Source organism: Balaenoptera borealis (genome assembly GCF_965194805.1).
Source record: "Balaenoptera borealis genome assembly, chromosome: 2".
Classification (NCBI taxonomy): domain Eukaryota; kingdom Metazoa; phylum Chordata; class Mammalia; order Artiodactyla; family Balaenopteridae; genus Balaenoptera; species Balaenoptera borealis.
Window position 1 is genome coordinate 42,822,622 of NC_138867.1, and position 15,987 is coordinate 42,838,608.

The 15,987-nt window shown below is 43.6% G+C and overlaps 1 protein-coding gene across 3 annotated transcripts; it reads left to right on the forward strand.

The window, feature by feature from the left end:
- The first annotated feature begins 298 nt into the window (after positions 1-298).
- FST (follistatin) lies at positions 299-10,121 on the forward strand. 3 transcript variants are annotated; one of them, XM_082378830.1, is made up of 6 exons: positions 299-892; positions 2,840-3,031; positions 3,458-3,676; positions 3,996-4,220; positions 4,931-5,158; positions 5,903-10,121. In XM_082378830.1, exons 1-6 carry the CDS (start codon positions 808-810, stop codon positions 5,983-5,985), a joined length of 1,032 nt encoding a protein of 343 aa, XP_082234956.1. In that variant the 5' UTR covers positions 299-807; the 3' UTR covers positions 5,986-10,121. The 3 variants fall into 3 exon arrangements, with proteins under 3 accessions (XP_082234956.1, XP_082234957.1, XP_082234955.1); XM_082378831.1 differs by having other exon boundaries at positions 300-892; positions 4,928-5,158; positions 5,623-10,121; XM_082378829.1 differs by having other exon boundaries at positions 305-892; positions 4,928-5,158.
- Positions 10,122-15,987: the final 5,866 nt, after the last annotated feature.

Consider the following 15,987-nt stretch of genomic DNA (forward strand, 5'->3'; position numbering starts at 1 on the left):
GCGCCCAGACTGCGGGGGCCTAAAACGGCAGCGACCCGACCTCAGGCGGGGTATTTCAGCAGCTCGGGGCTCTCCGGGCGTTTTGCAAAGTCTTCCTGGAGCGGAGGAGCGCCGGTGCGGAGACCAACTCCCGCCCCGCCGCCCAGCTCCGCTCCGCCCGCCGCCGCCTCCAGAGCCCCAGCGCGCGCCCCCCCCCCCCCGACACACACAGACACACGCTCTCTCTCTCTCTCTCTCTCTCTCTCACACACACACACACACACACACACACACACGCCACCCCCGGCGCGCCGGCGCTACCAGCGAGCGGCGGCGTGCAGGACTTGAAGTGGGTGTTCTTCCCCACTCCCCCGCCCCGGTCGCCTGCCCCCTCCCTCTCGCTCCTACGCAAATAAGAACTCGGCGATTCCCCTCCTGCAGCTTTGATTTCGGGCACCTCCACCAGATAATTGGGAAGCGTTTCCAGAAGGTGGGAAATGTCACCTGATTCACACTGAACTTTTAGAAGCTCCCCACCCCCAAGGAGCCGCGCACACCCTCGCTCGCGGCCGCCCTCCCACTGCCCCACACACTGGGAGACCGCCCACCGCAAACCGCGGAGACCCCCGTCTAGATTTAAAGCGCGGCTGCGCCCGGCTTCTGACGTCCATTGAATCGCGCGGGCGGCCGGTGGCGAGCGCGGGGCTGCGCCGGGATCGCTGCGCCCTCCGCCGCTCGCCTCTGCGACGCGCGCCGCTTGCCCGAGCCACCCGCCGCCGCGCCCGCTCCCCGCGCCGCCGCGCTCCTCGCCCCGCGCCTGCCCCCAGGATGGTCCGTCCCAGGCACCAGCCCGGCGGGCTCTGCCTCCTGCTGCTGCTGCTCTGCCAGTTCATGGAGGACCGCAGTGCCCAGGGTAAGCGAGGGGGGATGCGCTGGGAGGTTCGGCGAAGGGCAGGGGTTTGTACTTTTCGGTCGTCTCCACTGGGTCTGTTCTGAGCAACGCTGCTCTCGGAAGATGTTGGACCAACTTAGCGAGTCCGGGATGGAGAGGAGTGGGAAAACTAAAGGCAGGGACATTTTAGGACCTGAAGCCGAGTTTGGAGCGCGGTTATCCTTTAAAAGGAAAGGGAGTGAGCTGGAGTCTCTCTCCGTAGGTAGGGTTAGATGCTCCAAGTTCTGGACATAATGAGTTCAGATGTTATCTCCCCTGTTTGGCTCCGAGGAAGGGGGCAAGCATCAGTAGCCTGGAGATTTCAGTCGACCCATTTGCAATCTAACCTCCCTCCCTCCTACGTCTTTTGGATACCTTAAAAAAATGACTGGGTGGGGAGGGGGGAATACTGAAATTTCTTCGGTGGCTGGGGGACGTGGTTTCAGAAACTTTGCCCAAACTTGGAAATGTGGGTGCCGAAAATTTTAGAGGGAAGTCGCTTTCTGCCTAGTGGATGCTTCTTCCAACCCCCTCCCCACAACCCCGCAAAAAAAAAAAAAAAAAAAAAAAATTATTGCCCCGGACTCTTTTGAGTAGTTTACAGTTTTTTCCCCTTTGCCTCATTCCTCTGACTGTTAACTTTCTGTAGAACACTGAGGAGCCCACAATTGGTTTAAATTCTGAGATGCAAATTTCTAAAGTTTTTTAAAGTTAGATTTGTTTATTTCAATTAGTCTTTGGGCAGAATTTTTTAAAATAATAAGAGCAGTTTGCGATCCAATTATCGTTAAAGTTATATGGATGATTCATGAGAAATCTTCCTGACCAAGATCCGAACATTAAAAAGGAGGAAGGGGGGAAAATTACTTGCAAAGATTTCTTGGTAGGTATGAGATAGGGGTGTGTGTATACACACATACATGTATATAAAACCATGAAACAGTAGGAAGTTCCCCCCCCTTTTGTTTCCCCCCCCCCCCCCACTCTTTTCTTGAGGCAGACTTGTAACTTTCCTGGCTTTAGCGTTAACATTTTGTGTGTGTTGTAAACTGTCCCCCGGGCACTGTCCCTAGCCGTCTGCGACGCACTACTCTGAGTTGCCCGCCTTTCGGGACGAGGCGCTGCTGGGGTGCCGGGGAAAGCAGCCCTGGGAGATTTCGAAAGATCGCGGTGGCCGCGGGCGTCCTCTGGGTCTGGCGGATTGCAAAACGGCCCGTCGGGCGGGCTGCGCCTCGAGGCCGCGCGGGGCAGCGCCGGGCAGGGCCGGGTTGCTTTTTTGCTTTCATTTTTCACAAGTGCCTTTTGCTTGATCTGTTCGTGTGTGTGTGTGTGTGTGTGTGTGTGTGTGTGTGTGTGTCTGTCTGTCTGTCTGTCTGTCTGTCTGTCTGTCTCGGTCTCTCTCTGTCTCCCCCTTTCTTTTTCTTTCTCTCTCTCTCAAGTTCTCCTACTTTCTTAACCCCTGTCACAAATAATACTCGTACCGCCTACATGAATGCAACATGTAAAAACACCCGTCGCATCCTGTTTTTGTCAGGTTCTTTAATCTGCTCTTCGAGTCGCTGCAGGTTATGAAATGGGACGAATAAAAGTAAACAGTCTAGTAAAAGTCAATGCAAGCTGCACGTGTTGTGTCTGGGTCACTGGTAACTGACATTGATATGGCTGGGGCGCTCTGGCTTCTCGCTCTCGCCTTCCCTCCCCCTCGCCCACCTCCCACCTCTTCAATCTGGCTTTTCCCCCCTCTTTCTCCACCCCTTCACTCCCTCCGATTTGTTTCCTGCTTTTCTGCTTTTCTCTCCCGTCTCTCCTCCTCCACGCTCACTCCCTCCCCATCCCCGCCGCGTCTCCTTCCCTTGCCGGCTCGCCGCCTCTCTCCCCCTACCCCGCCACTGCTCACTCGCCCACCTCCCCGCCCCTGTCTCCCCGCAGCTGGGAACTGCTGGCTCCGCCAAGCAAAGAACGGCCGCTGCCAGGTCCTGTACAAGACAGAACTGACCAAGGAGGAGTGCTGCAGCACCGGCCGCCTGAGCACCTCATGGACCGAAGAGGACGTAAATGACAACACGCTCTTCAAGTGGATGATTTTCAATGGGGGCGCCCCCAACTGCATCCCCTGTAAAGGTAGGGCTCTTCCTCCCCAATTTGTAGGCCCTCAATAGAGGGCGTCTTACCCTCCCAGTGCCCAGCTGGGGTTTGGGACTGGGAGAGCTTTGTTCGTGGGATCCACCTAACTACCCCCAGCCCTGGTAAGCCATTCGGGTTGAATCTTGGGTGTCACATACTACAGGCAAAACAAGGTCGACAGAGGTTCTCGGACTTCTTAGCCAAATGTGGTGGTGAAGCCAGCCAACCCGTGCACTTTGAGAGAGATATGGGTATGGGAGGCAGCCCACTGTCCCCCACACCTGCCCCTCCTCAACTTCTGGGTGAGAGCCCCTGGGGCTCGGACTCCTGGCAGCACGATTGCGCGAGGCACCCGCAGCCCTCCTGGCTGACCTGCACGGTGCCTGGCCCCGGTTTTAATCCCTGCATCTTTCCAACTGCTAGAAACGTGCGAGAACGTGGACTGTGGGCCCGGGAAAAAATGCCGAATGAACAAGAAGAACAAACCCCGCTGCGTCTGTGCCCCAGATTGTTCTAACATCACCTGGAAAGGCCCAGTCTGTGGGCTGGACGGAAAAACCTACCGCAACGAATGTGCACTCCTCAAGGCCAGATGTAAAGAGCAGCCAGAACTGGAAGTCCAGTACCAGGGCAAATGTAAAAGTAGGTCCTACCCGGCCCCTCCCCCGGCTTCCTACCTGAGATAGACCCACTGCAAGACCCCCGGGGGATGGTGTAGTCTGCAGTAATAGCCTAATAACAATAATGATGATACCAAATAAAGGAACCCTTTCTAACTTCTAGAGATTCCTTAAAACACTGAAGGACCAACCTAGAGTCATAGTTTTCTTTTGAAAACCACAGGGCTCCCAGAGTACGTTTCTGAAAGCTGGATGCTTCATGATTTCCTTGATACTATCAAATGCTCAGTCCCTAAGGACCAGAAGGTGCCTATTAATGTGTGTTTCCCTCTTTGTTTCAGAGACCTGTCGGGATGTTTTCTGTCCAGGCAGCTCCACATGCGTGGTGGACCAGACTAATAATGCCTACTGTGTGACATGTAACCGCATTTGCCCAGAGCCCACCTCCTCTGAACAGTATCTCTGTGGGAATGATGGAGTAACCTACTCCAGTGCCTGTCACCTGAGAAAGGCTACCTGCCTACTGGGCAGGTCTATTGGATTGGCCTATGAGGGAAAGTGTATCAGTAGGTATTCTGGATTGAGGAAGGAAAAGAAAAAATACGAAAAGAGAAAGAGGCTCGAACTGGTGTTAAAACTATGAGGTTAACCAATAAATAAGGCCAAAGCCTCCCCAAACACATAGCTTCACCAAAGAGAGAAATACTCTCCGGTTTGGGTAAACTGTCATGACCACAGCATTCCTTAAGAAAACATTGTCTTCCGGAAGCATTGGCATATATATTGAAATGCCAGCAAGACACAGGAAACAATTTTCCTCCTTAGAAACCAAAGAACTCACTCAATTTTACACATTTTTTTTAAGCGCTAGACTTGCTGGAAGCAAGAAATAATTACTTAACAGTTCCTAAAATCTGTTATCAGATTCTGATAACTGATAGAATTGTTTCTTTTTTTAAAAGATCCCACTTGTGGGAAATAATCAAATACATATTTAACTCAAGGATACTGTGAAATTCTGTTCCAAAAAAATGCTACAGTATTTTCATGTACTAATATAGTATGTAGGAAACTGGTGTGTGTGTGTGTGTGTGTGTGTGTGTGTGTGTGTGTGTTTTGGTTTTATTATAGAGCATTTTTGCACAATATCTCCATTACCCCCATGAGTGAGTAGTAATAAGATATGTTATATGTTTACATTTATTGATAGGAGACGAGAGAAAGGGGGCAAGGGGGAAATGGATTTACTCATCACAGGTGTATTATATCCTAGAAGCAAAGTCCTGTGAGGATATCCAGTGCACTGGTGGAAAAAAGTGTTTATGGGATTTCAAGGTTGGCAGAGGCCGGTGTTCCCTCTGCGATGAGCTGTGCCCTGAGAGTAAGTCTGAGGAGCCAGTCTGTGCCAGTGACAATGCCACCTACGCCAGCGAGTGTGCCATGAAGGAAGCAGCCTGCTCCTCAGGCGTGCTGCTGGAAGTGAAGCACTCCGGATCTTGCAACTGTAAGTGCAGTTTCTAACCTTGCTGCAATTTAAGGCTTTCCCAGGCAAGCCCTAGGGAATGGAGACGTAAAAAGCACGAAAACCTCCCCGTATAAGCCCACTTCTGTTTAAGTTAGGTAGCTGCTAAATTTTACCAGCAGTTCGGCGATCCACAGAAAAATTGCCTGGAATGTTTCTGGGCTTTTAGGATTTGTCTGATGATCATCCAGGGGGTCGCCTCTAAAAACCTATTTCCAGTCATTTGCCCCTAATTTCTTTTGCTTTAGTAGTGTGCTTTGCTGTTTGCTTTATTAACACTTGAATCTAAACTAACTGCTTCAAAGGTTGTTTTTTTTCTTTTTCAAAGACAGCTTTCTGTTATCACACATGGGCTGCTGCTTTGCGCAGCTGCCTCTACTAACTCTGAATTAAGGACCCAAAGCAGTTATACCTAGAACACAAGAGCGCTTTTTATCTAATTTCAGGAATCTGCCTGTAAAACCTGAGCCATTGATTCTTCAGAACTTTCTGCAGTTTTTGACTTCATAGATAATGGTTTTTTTTTTAAGTTTTTTTTTAAACTTATTGCATAACAGCAGATGCCAAAAACAAAACAAAAAACAAAAAGCATCTTACTGCAAGTCACATAAAAATGCAACGCTGTAATATGGCTGTTTCAGAGGGCTTTGAAAACGTACACTGAGCTGCTTCTGCGCTGTTGTTGTCCATATTTAAACAGCAGCTCCCCTGTATTCCCCCATCTAGCCATTTCGGAAGACACCGAGGAAGAGGAGGAAGATGAAGACCAGGACTACAGCTTTCCTATATCTTCCATTCTAGAGTGGTAAACCCTCCACCAATGTTCAGTGTTGACATAGCCTTTGGGCAAAAAAAAAAAAAAAAAGAAAAAAAAAGAAAAGAAAAAGAAAAAATATATTGTCCATACTGTAAATAAGTGTATGCTTATTTATTTGGGGGGAAAACTATACATAAAGGACCTTTGTCCTAAAGCTCTCTCCCAGGCCACCTTGTTACTCACTGGACCCGGAGAGGCAGTCATTGTGAGGTCTACTGGATGAGGCCCATAGTTGAGACTTGTAGACATTTATTTATACTGTGTCATGTTTTATAATTTATACATAAAATGTCTGGTTGACTGTACACCTTGTTTTTGAAGAAATTTATTCGTGAAAGGAAGAGCAGTTGTTATTTATTGTGAGGTCTCTTGCTTGTAAAGTAAAAGCTTTTTTTTTCCCTTGTAAACCATTTAAGTCCATTCCTTACTATTCACTCACTCATCTGTCTCCCTTCATTTCACTGTTGTTAGACTCTTTTCCATTATAACAAACTTGCATGTCAGTTTCTGTCATGTTTATTTATTGGATTCTCTGCTGCCTGTTCTGTACATACATGATCCCTCGGGTTTTGTTTACAAGGAATCTTGACTGACCAAAAGGCATTATAACTCTGACTCAGATAGAAGGTACAGAGGATACATCTTTGAGGGAATTCCTACTTCCGTTCTCTTGTTGTGATGAAGACATTTGTGAGAGGGGCTGATAGCAATGTTGGGTGGTTTCTAATAATGTACTTTTAAGATGTTACAGATCCAAAGAAATTGAGTGATATGGGTGTCAGGAGCCTGAAGGAAGGGGAATGCTACACATTCAACCTTTTGTTAGGTGTTTCCTTTAAGCTAGTCTGCTGTACCTTTTAAATTAGTCCTTTTCACCCAATGTGTCATGAAAAGTTATATCAAAGCTTTATCAGTTCAAGTTTCTTGCTTTTCATAATACTTTTTTCTGATGCAATTTTATATTTTCAAACATGGCAAGTTAAATATAAATTCATTTAAATATATAGTTTTGTACTTTTCTACCATGTAAATGTGCAATGTATATAAAAGTTATAATGTGTATTTGTAAATAAATGATGAGTGAAAAAATAAAAAAATTTTAAAAAGCCAATGGTCTCAATTGCTGATGATGTAAAAGAAGTTATGTGGGCTTTTGAGTAAAAATGTATATGATACATTTGCTGGGAAATAGAGTTATCACTGAAATTAAGTGGCCAGGGCAGTAGGAACTCCAAGGTAAATTACAGATCACCTCAGTGGAGCTCAAGAGATAAAGAAATCGGAGGTCCAGACACCCCTTTGTAGGAGTGATGGCATACCTACCACTCAGCCCTGGAGGACTCTGTAGATGTTCTTCCCTGCAATGTACCAAGCCTAAAGTTTCCTCTTTAAAAACACCATCTTCTTAGCTATCCTTGTTCCAAACTCATCTCCATAGCCAGAGGTGCCCTTTATCTTTCCTCATCTAAATACAGTGGATCTTAGGTCTTTAAAAAACAAAGCACATCACAAGGAAAAGTGAAAATAGACTAATATATGACAGCACATCCTAGAAGTAAGAATATCAACTACAGAAATAAAGGCAGTATAGTGTTGGAATTCTAGAGACTTGGTGAAGTAAGGGTGGGGCAGGGGTGGATTTCCACAATGATGTCCATGGTTCATGGAGAGTTAATAACGACACTTTCAAGGTAAGAGGACATGTATTAATATTTTGCAGTTTACATTAGACAGCCAAGTCACACTATCAGAGTCTCAGATTGGCATCTGGGGCATCAATTGGTGGTCCCTGTAATACATTGTACTACATAGTGATACGTAACTAGATAATCACAAGTTTCCAAGTCATTGTGTGCTAATTCATTGCCTAAGTATATTAAAAAATATCAAGTACAAGATGCAAAGAAGTGAGGATTGGGACTGTAGGAGGGCAAGTGCAAACAACAGTCAATATTGCAAACTGCTAAGCAAATATGTTCTTTCTTTCAAAGACTGTGACCCAAGTTCTTTTCAAAAGTTTATCCCTTTTGTGAAAACCCTCTTTAATATAAATAATTATTAAAAATGACTATAGGAGACTGTTGGCTCTCAACTGTGGTCACCAAATGAGAAATTTGTTGAAGGCAGAGGGGCCTCTTGGGCGGGCAGAGTTTGTATAATGATTAGGAGCCTATCGGGTTCATTAGCCCTCTGCCCCCGGTTCCCAGAGAAAGGGGGGAAAGAGGTGCAGAAGACAAACAGGCCACCATTAACCGAGGAAAGACAAGGATGGTAACTTCTGTAGTGCCCGGGACCTGCTGGCTTGCCACTAGGGCTGGGCTCTTGGGGAAGGAAACAGCAGGCAGACATGGTTTCACATCCCTTCCTGGAACAGATTTATTACCTCATCCTGGGATGCTACTGATGCTTTAAAGCTGCCATTGACATCAGAGTAAAAACGTCAAATTTAACAGGCACCAATGTGTGTCTTGGCAAGGGGGAGTGATAAAATCAACAGCTTGCCTTTTAAACAACATCCGGATTATTTATTTACAATTTTTATTTCATACTTGTCAGCATCAATCATTCCTCTCAAACACCAGGCAGTATCTCATTTTCCTTCTTGGGGTTTCCGACTTTTCCAGTAATCCTGCGTTAGGCTAATTAGTGCCAAAAAATAGAAGTCTCTTTTAAAATTAAAATTAGATTAATACCATTAGGCTACTGTTAGAATTTCAGCTATGACTCAAAAGAATCTAATTCGTTTAGGTATATAATGTAATTAATAGAAACAGTTGCTAGTAACTAGCTTTAATTAGTATGAGTTCATCCTAATCATCATTAGGAATTGCAAAATATCAAGTAATAATGAAAAATCTATCAGGGGTCTAATTTTCATCAGAGGTCCACTTCAATTAAGATTTTTACATGCTGTATGGGTATAGCAAAAATAAAATCTGGCATAATTAGAATCATTCTCAAACAATGCAGCTCAGTGTAGTACCTGGCCTTAGACTGGATCCTGTACCCAAGGGGGAAAGCCCTGTATATAACATTATTGTCCAATTGACAAAATTAGAATACTGTCCATAGGTTAAAGCATTGTATCAAATCAAATTTACTGAAATTGATTACTGTAATACACATGCGGAGAATATTCCTATACTTAGGAAAGACACACTGAAGTATTTAGGGGGAAAGATAAAAATGTATGTAATTTACCCTTAAGTGATTTAGAAAGAAAAAATATAGCTTTATATAGGTTTTTTTTTCCCCCATATGTAATCAGAGAGAGCACACAAATGATAAAAGAAGTAAAATGTTAATTAACAATAAGTGAATTTGAGTAAAAGGTGTATGGGTATCTTTAATACTATCTTTATTTTTGCAACTTTTCTGTAAGTTTGGAATCATATCCAAATAAAAAGTTTAAAGATTTAAAAAGTCATTCTCAAGGAGAGGTGCACAGTAGACTGCTTTTCCCAATCTCTAGGAAAGCAACTGAAATAGAGTCATTTAAAAAATCATTTTGTATGACCAAAAGACTGGAAAATAATTCCGGTGACTTTGCAAGGGCTAAAGAATCAAAATTGGCAATGAGAGAATTTCTGACACCTAAACCATACCTGAACTGAGAAACAGCCTTTTCTTTTCCATAACCATCTTAAAATTTAGAGTAATTAGTAGCTTTGCTAAAACACTTCAAACACCAAAACCCCAGTTCTCCCCACTGCTTGCTATATATTAATTAGACAAGGAATTTAACCTCTCTAGGCCTTAGTTTTCCCATGTATGTAACCAGGATAATAAAAGTGTCTCCCTCATAACAATGTTCTGAAGATTAAAAGAAATAAAATGTGTAAAGTGCTTAGATCTGTGCCTTGCACGTAAAAAACAGCCAGTGAATAAGTGTCCTCTAGGGCTGTAATAATTGTTATTAACTAAAGAAAAGAGAGGACTTCCCTGGTGGTCAAGTGGTTAAGACTCTGCTCTTCCACTGCAGGCTGCATGGCCCGGACAAAAAAAAAAAAAAAGAAGAAAGAAAGAAAAAGAAAGAGTGGAATTGTAGCTCATCAACCAGCCTCTACCTTGAAAATGCAATGAATAAGGAGTGACACTAATCAAGACCAGAAGCACAAGTGTAAACAATTTATTTTAAATTTTAAACTATTTTAGCCACGTTAATATTTAAAACAGAGCTTCAGGAAGTTCTAGGTGCTATAGCAAAAGTTCACAGTTCAAATAACAAATTGAGATACATTATTTTTCATGGAAATTTAGAAAAAAATCAGTCACCCAACAACATTTCCAAAGCCACAAGACATGCATTTTGTCTTTTCATTCACACACCCAACACAATCCCTGGTAGTAAACTAGATTAAATCTGTCTTTAATTTTGATAGGATTTCCTACATGAGGGCTATAGGTTTCTAAAGATAGTAATAAATTATTTCCAAACTAGCAAAAATCCTAATGTAAATTGTACAATTACCAAATACAAAAAGGTGATATATTATTTAATTTATAAACTCATTTATTAAAAAACATTTTTCAAAACCTGCATCCTAAGACAGACACATTTCTCTTCTTCCCATTCCACTTTCCATTCAGATCAACAAACAATCATTCTTCAGCCAAAAGTTGTCATGTAAATAGACTCCAGGCATGCCTGCCCTGAGTATTCAGCAGACCTGCCCGGACATGTCCAAATCCCAGCTTCTATTTAGCTGGAATCCCCCCATGAGTACAGGATGGTCCCTGGGTTTTGCCACCCTTGGACCTCAGATATCTTGGCTGGTACCATCAAGATTCCTGTGGCTGATTCCTTCAGACACTTAAACACATATTCTCTGGATTACACCAAATGTAGTCCTGGCAGAGCTATAATTTATTTTTCTATTTTAAGAATATGGCCCTGGAACCAGCTGGTACAGTCGGGAGCCAGATATACTGCCACCAAAAGTCTCTTGTATTAATTCCCTAAGGACTCAGGTCTCTGGCTAAAGAATAAGTATAAGCTTTTCTCAGGGACTTGGGGCAAGCAAGAAATCAGAAGCAAAGTCACAATCCTGGTGAATCAGAGGAGCTGTACATCTATTCGAGTTCTAAGAGATCTTGATAGATCTCTATCTTTTCTGGCACGAAAAAAAAAAAAATTGATGGGGTGATTTCCTGGTCATGATGCATCCCATAAACAGTGGTGGCAGTGAAAGACCAAGGCACAGGCCAATCTCTATAGTTTCTTGAGATTGCTGTGGACTTATGGGCCAATGACAAGGGAAGAATTGGATTACTCAAAAGGCTACCAATACTTGAAACTCCTAGAGTCTTTTGTAGACCCAGTGACCCAGGAAAAGTTATCAAAAAGATGGAGGGCACTTTATTAGCTATGCAGAACCAGGACACAGTCAATAAAATTCCCAAATATAAACAGTGCTACTCAAGGTGTAGTGCCTGGACCAGCAGCATCAGAATTACCTGGGAGCTTGTGAGAAATACAACTTTTTGAGCACTACCCCAGAACCACTGAACAAAATTCACCTGGGGTCCAAGAATCTATGGTTTAACAAGCTTTCCAGGTGATTCTTGTGCATGCTAAAGTTTGAGAACTACTGCCCTGGAATCAATTCAAGCTCTGAGTGAGCCCTGGCTCCCTGATGTTCCAAAGGCAGCCAGAATACCCATACATGGGTCTCTGGTAGGGCTACAGAGAAACCGTGTTCAACTCTGTTCTGCCAGCCTGACCTGGCCAGAATTCCCATGCATAATTGGCCTCATTTGCAGGAGTGTACCTGCTGGTGGTAAAGGTACTTGGCCATAGACATCACAAGGCACATTTTTCCTAAGAATATTCTCAGCCTTCACTATCTTAAGGGAGATCTTCCCAATGAGACTTAAGCTGGACTGGCTAGGAGTTATGGACTTGCCTTTACCATCCCTTCCAGGCATATGTATTGAGTGGTAAGTTTATCAAGAAGAGACATGAATTTTAAATGAAGAGTAGTGAAATTCCAACCCTGGTCCTCCCTTAAATTGACATTTGTTCCACTTCCCTTCCCTAGCACTTGTCTACAACTTCTTCCAGGAGTTCTACATCATCTTCTTAGAGAGTAGAACTTCCAGCTTCATCCACTGGTCAGGAAGCCAAAACTGCTACTCATTTGATCCACCTCTTCTAAGAACAGGGAGATCTAAGCAACCAGATGGAATAGACGTGCAGGCTCGAAACTATAATAAGTGATATCCTCCTAGGAATGCATCCAGAGACAACCACATCCCAATGTCCATAGGCTGAACCAAGAGTGAAAGGGCCTCTCTCACAATTTTTTGACATTCTATTCCTCCTGGCCTCATATCTTTTCCTACCTCAATCACCTCAATGATTCTCTCACTAGAACCTCGGTTCTATGAATTCCTGTCCATTTCCCCACACTCTCTGGCCAAAATCCTAACTATGGATCCGTGAAATCCACCTTCTCTACAGCTATACCTATGCTGCTGAGCAAAGATGAAATCCTCAAAAAGTACCACTGCGTGACCTTACACAAGTACGGAATCTAATCTCAGTTGGGTTCTTTAAGAGCAACATTTTATACATCTGTCTTTTCCCGTTTCCCTCTCCAGCACTTCCAAACCACTCCCACTCTCCTCACTTTCAGTGAACTTTATCTCACCTACTCAACTAGATAATTGCTGCCATCAGGAAAGAATTATGTCAGCTTCCTCCACTGCCATAAGTTTGCCCTATTCCATACAATTTGTAACAACCTTCCCTCCAACCTCAAAGAATCTCATTTTCATTTCTCTGTTTTCCACCACACCCCCTCCCATCTCTTCCAGAAATTCACTCTATGAACAGAGCTTTCCCTCCATCATTTAAAATTTTTCCCTCTATGGTGGTTTTATTAACCTGAGCCTATAAATATGTTTCATAAAAATGTTTTTAAATAAGGATAGAAAAATTGAAATAATTAGTAAAGTTTGCCTAATTCAATACACACACACACACACACACACACACACACACACACACACACAAATGCTTCAGCCTTGGCTAGCCCTTTAAAAAAAAAAAAGCCTTCTTGTGTCTTCCTCTAGACACAACCTGTGGCGTAATCTCCATTCTATCTCCACTAGCTCACCTCTCCCTCATTCCTCAACCTTCTTCAATGTGGTCTTTCCTCCTATTCTTCATCTAAAGATGTTTGGCAAACATTATCAATGACTTCCAAACTCCCAGTACAATGGACACAATGGATGACTCCATCCTTACCTAATGAATCACTCTTTGGTTTGTACATTATCAACCGGACTCTGCTCTTCTCAATTCCCCTAGTTTTTTAATTTCCCCCACCCGTTATCGCACCATTCTTATGGGACTTCCTTATGCGCCGTGTTCTTCTCACCAGTAAAGTAGGATCAAAAGCTGGCAACCTATGGACTGTATCCAATTTATATTTTATTTGATCACCCACACCTGTAAAATAATTTTGAATTAGTTAACAATATTTTAAAATTAGGAAATCCCACCCCAAAATCTGGATTTCTACTTTCTCTTGAAAAATCTGAGAACCAGATATCACTGGGCCTGTGATCCCACACAGGCACAATCACCAGGAGCAGAGCAGACATCAGCAACTCTTTCTTTAGATGGGTACATGCCCCCTAGTTCACTGCACCTCCCATGTCGCCTGTTGTCCTTCACCTGGTTTGTTTCACTCATCTACCTGATCTGACTGCCCTTGGTTGGCCAAGAGTTCCATCCTCCACTCCCTTGCTTTTCAGTCTGCACCGTCTTCTATGTATTCCACAATATTCCAATATCATCAGATTGTCATGGTTTTCACTGCAATCCAAATGCTGGTGACTGAAGATTGCTATGACCAGCCCTGACATTTGATTGAGCTTCAGATCATACCTTTTGTTCTACAATCAGGAAATTGCCCCTTTACCTACCGCCCCTAACAAAGGGATGCCCCTCACCCTGCTTGTTTCCTCACACAGATTCCTTCCAAACCAGAATCTTATAGGAATAAATCTGACTGGTGAAACTAAGTCCCCAACAAGGGAAGCTGGGAAATGCAGGGTTAAATTTTAAATTGGGAAAGTATAATTCAGCATAGAGAAGTATAAAGTAGAGGGAGTGTCCCAGAGATCTTGGCAGCCACAATGACAGGTAAATATCACGAGATAATCTAAACAAAGATAGTTATAAAGTTGTTAAAAGTAGAACTGCAAGTGGCTGAAGCCAGAGGGAAAGTATAGAATTCATCAACATCAGCAAGGTTCAAGAGTATTTTCTCAGAAGCACTCAACAACCAGGAAGCTGTTCCCAATCTACTACCAGTCAGATACTCCACCCAATAAAATGGCTGCTGCCAAACACTCTGCGTTATACCAACACAATTCAGAGGAACATGGGGAGGGCAGAGAAATAGAACAGAGAACAACAACATCAGACAGAGAAGCAATTTCCCAAATAATGAACAGCAATCAGCATTTAGCAGAATGTTTTGCAAGGGAAAGCTTTCTGTTCTCCAGCCTCTAGTGGACCAGAGCAGGAGCTCATACTTAGAAATATGTGACTGAGGAGTCTGAACTCAACCTCAAGCAAAGACTGGTAGAAAACTAAGAATTCTCTGACATTAGCAAAGATCCTTATATGGGAATGTCCAATCTCCAACACTGATGACATGGGACAGAGATCTAGGTGACAAAAGAAAAAGGACCAGATCAAGATACACATTTCCCTTCACCAATATCCAGGGGCAGAGGGAATGAATATAAACTAAATCAACATTTTGAAAGTTGTTTTATTTGATTTACTGATTTTTAATCTGTTTAAAATTCTCCTGAAGTGCTTTCCATTTTATGGGTCAGAATTACACCTCAACAAAACCCCACAGGTATCATTTATTTATAGTTGGGAATCAACTATAATTTTTTCAAAAATCTTATATATGACCTCAGTATTAAATTAACACAAAGTTCCAATAATTAATTAGAAAGAAAACAGAAACAGATTTATGTCTATATATAATAAATCAATATAAAATTCAGAATTTGTCAGAGAAATATTGCACCTTTAAGAATTAGCCAAGATACAGTTAAGCCGACTGTGCTCTTCTCCCCGTGGGGGCCCGGTGCGCAGAGGCTGCAGACAGCAGCCTCCTCAGTAGTGCATGCAGCCTGTTGCCTGTATGGGTTGCCCTAAGGGACCTTGGAGACAGCCCTTTCCAGTGGACATTAACGACTGGCATGCTGTCCCCAGTCTAGGCTCCAGAGAGGTATGCGTGGTGCCTTTGGAAAGCCCCAGGGCACAGTGGCCAGGGTCCACATTGGCCAGGTCATAATGTCCATCTGCACCAAGCTGCAGAACAAGGAGCATGTGATTGAGGCCCTCCGCAGGGCCAAGTTCAAGTTCCCTGGCCGCCAGAAGATACACATCTCCAAGAAGTGGGGATTTACTAAGTTTAATGCAGATGAATTTGAAAACATGGTGGCAGAAAAGCGGCTCATCCCAGATGGCTGTGGGGTCAAGTACATCCCTAATCGTGGCCCCCTGGACAAATGGCGGGCCCTGCACTCGTGAGAGCCTTGGCGCTGCCCCCTCCCTACCCATGCCCACCAATAAACCCTACATTCTTGTCCCTGTAAAAAAAAAAAAAAAAAAAAAATTAGCCAAGATGTCCAGAATAGATAACTATATAGAGACAGAAGGATTAGTGGTTGTCCAGGACTGGGGGAATGGGACATAAATTGGGGGGGGGGGGGGGGCTGACTGCTAGTGGGTACAGGATTTTTTTTGAAGGGATGAATATGTGCTAAAATTGATTGTGGTGATGATTGCAAAACTGAATATATAAACACCACTGAATTGTACACTTTAAATAAATGAATTGTATGGTATATGAATTTTATCTCAATGAAGCTGTTTTTTTTTAAAGTAACTTCCAAGATAATTTAAATGGAAGAATTTCATAGTTTTTCTTACTTTTAAAATTGTTTTAGGGAC

Excerpts from the sequence above, each read along its gene's own strand:
- FST (XM_082378829.1), top strand. The coding sequence starts at position 808 with ATGGTCCGTCCCAGGCACCAGCCCGGCGGGCTCTGCCTCCTGCTGCTG. Across the intron at positions 3,677-3,995 it reads GTACCAGGGCAAATGTAAAA|AGACCTGTCGGGATGTTTTC; the intron begins GTAGGTCCTACC and ends TCTTTGTTTCAG. Across the intron at positions 4,221-4,927 it reads CTATGAGGGAAAGTGTATCA|AAGCAAAGTCCTGTGAGGAT; the intron begins GTAGGTATTCTG and ends ATTATATCCTAG.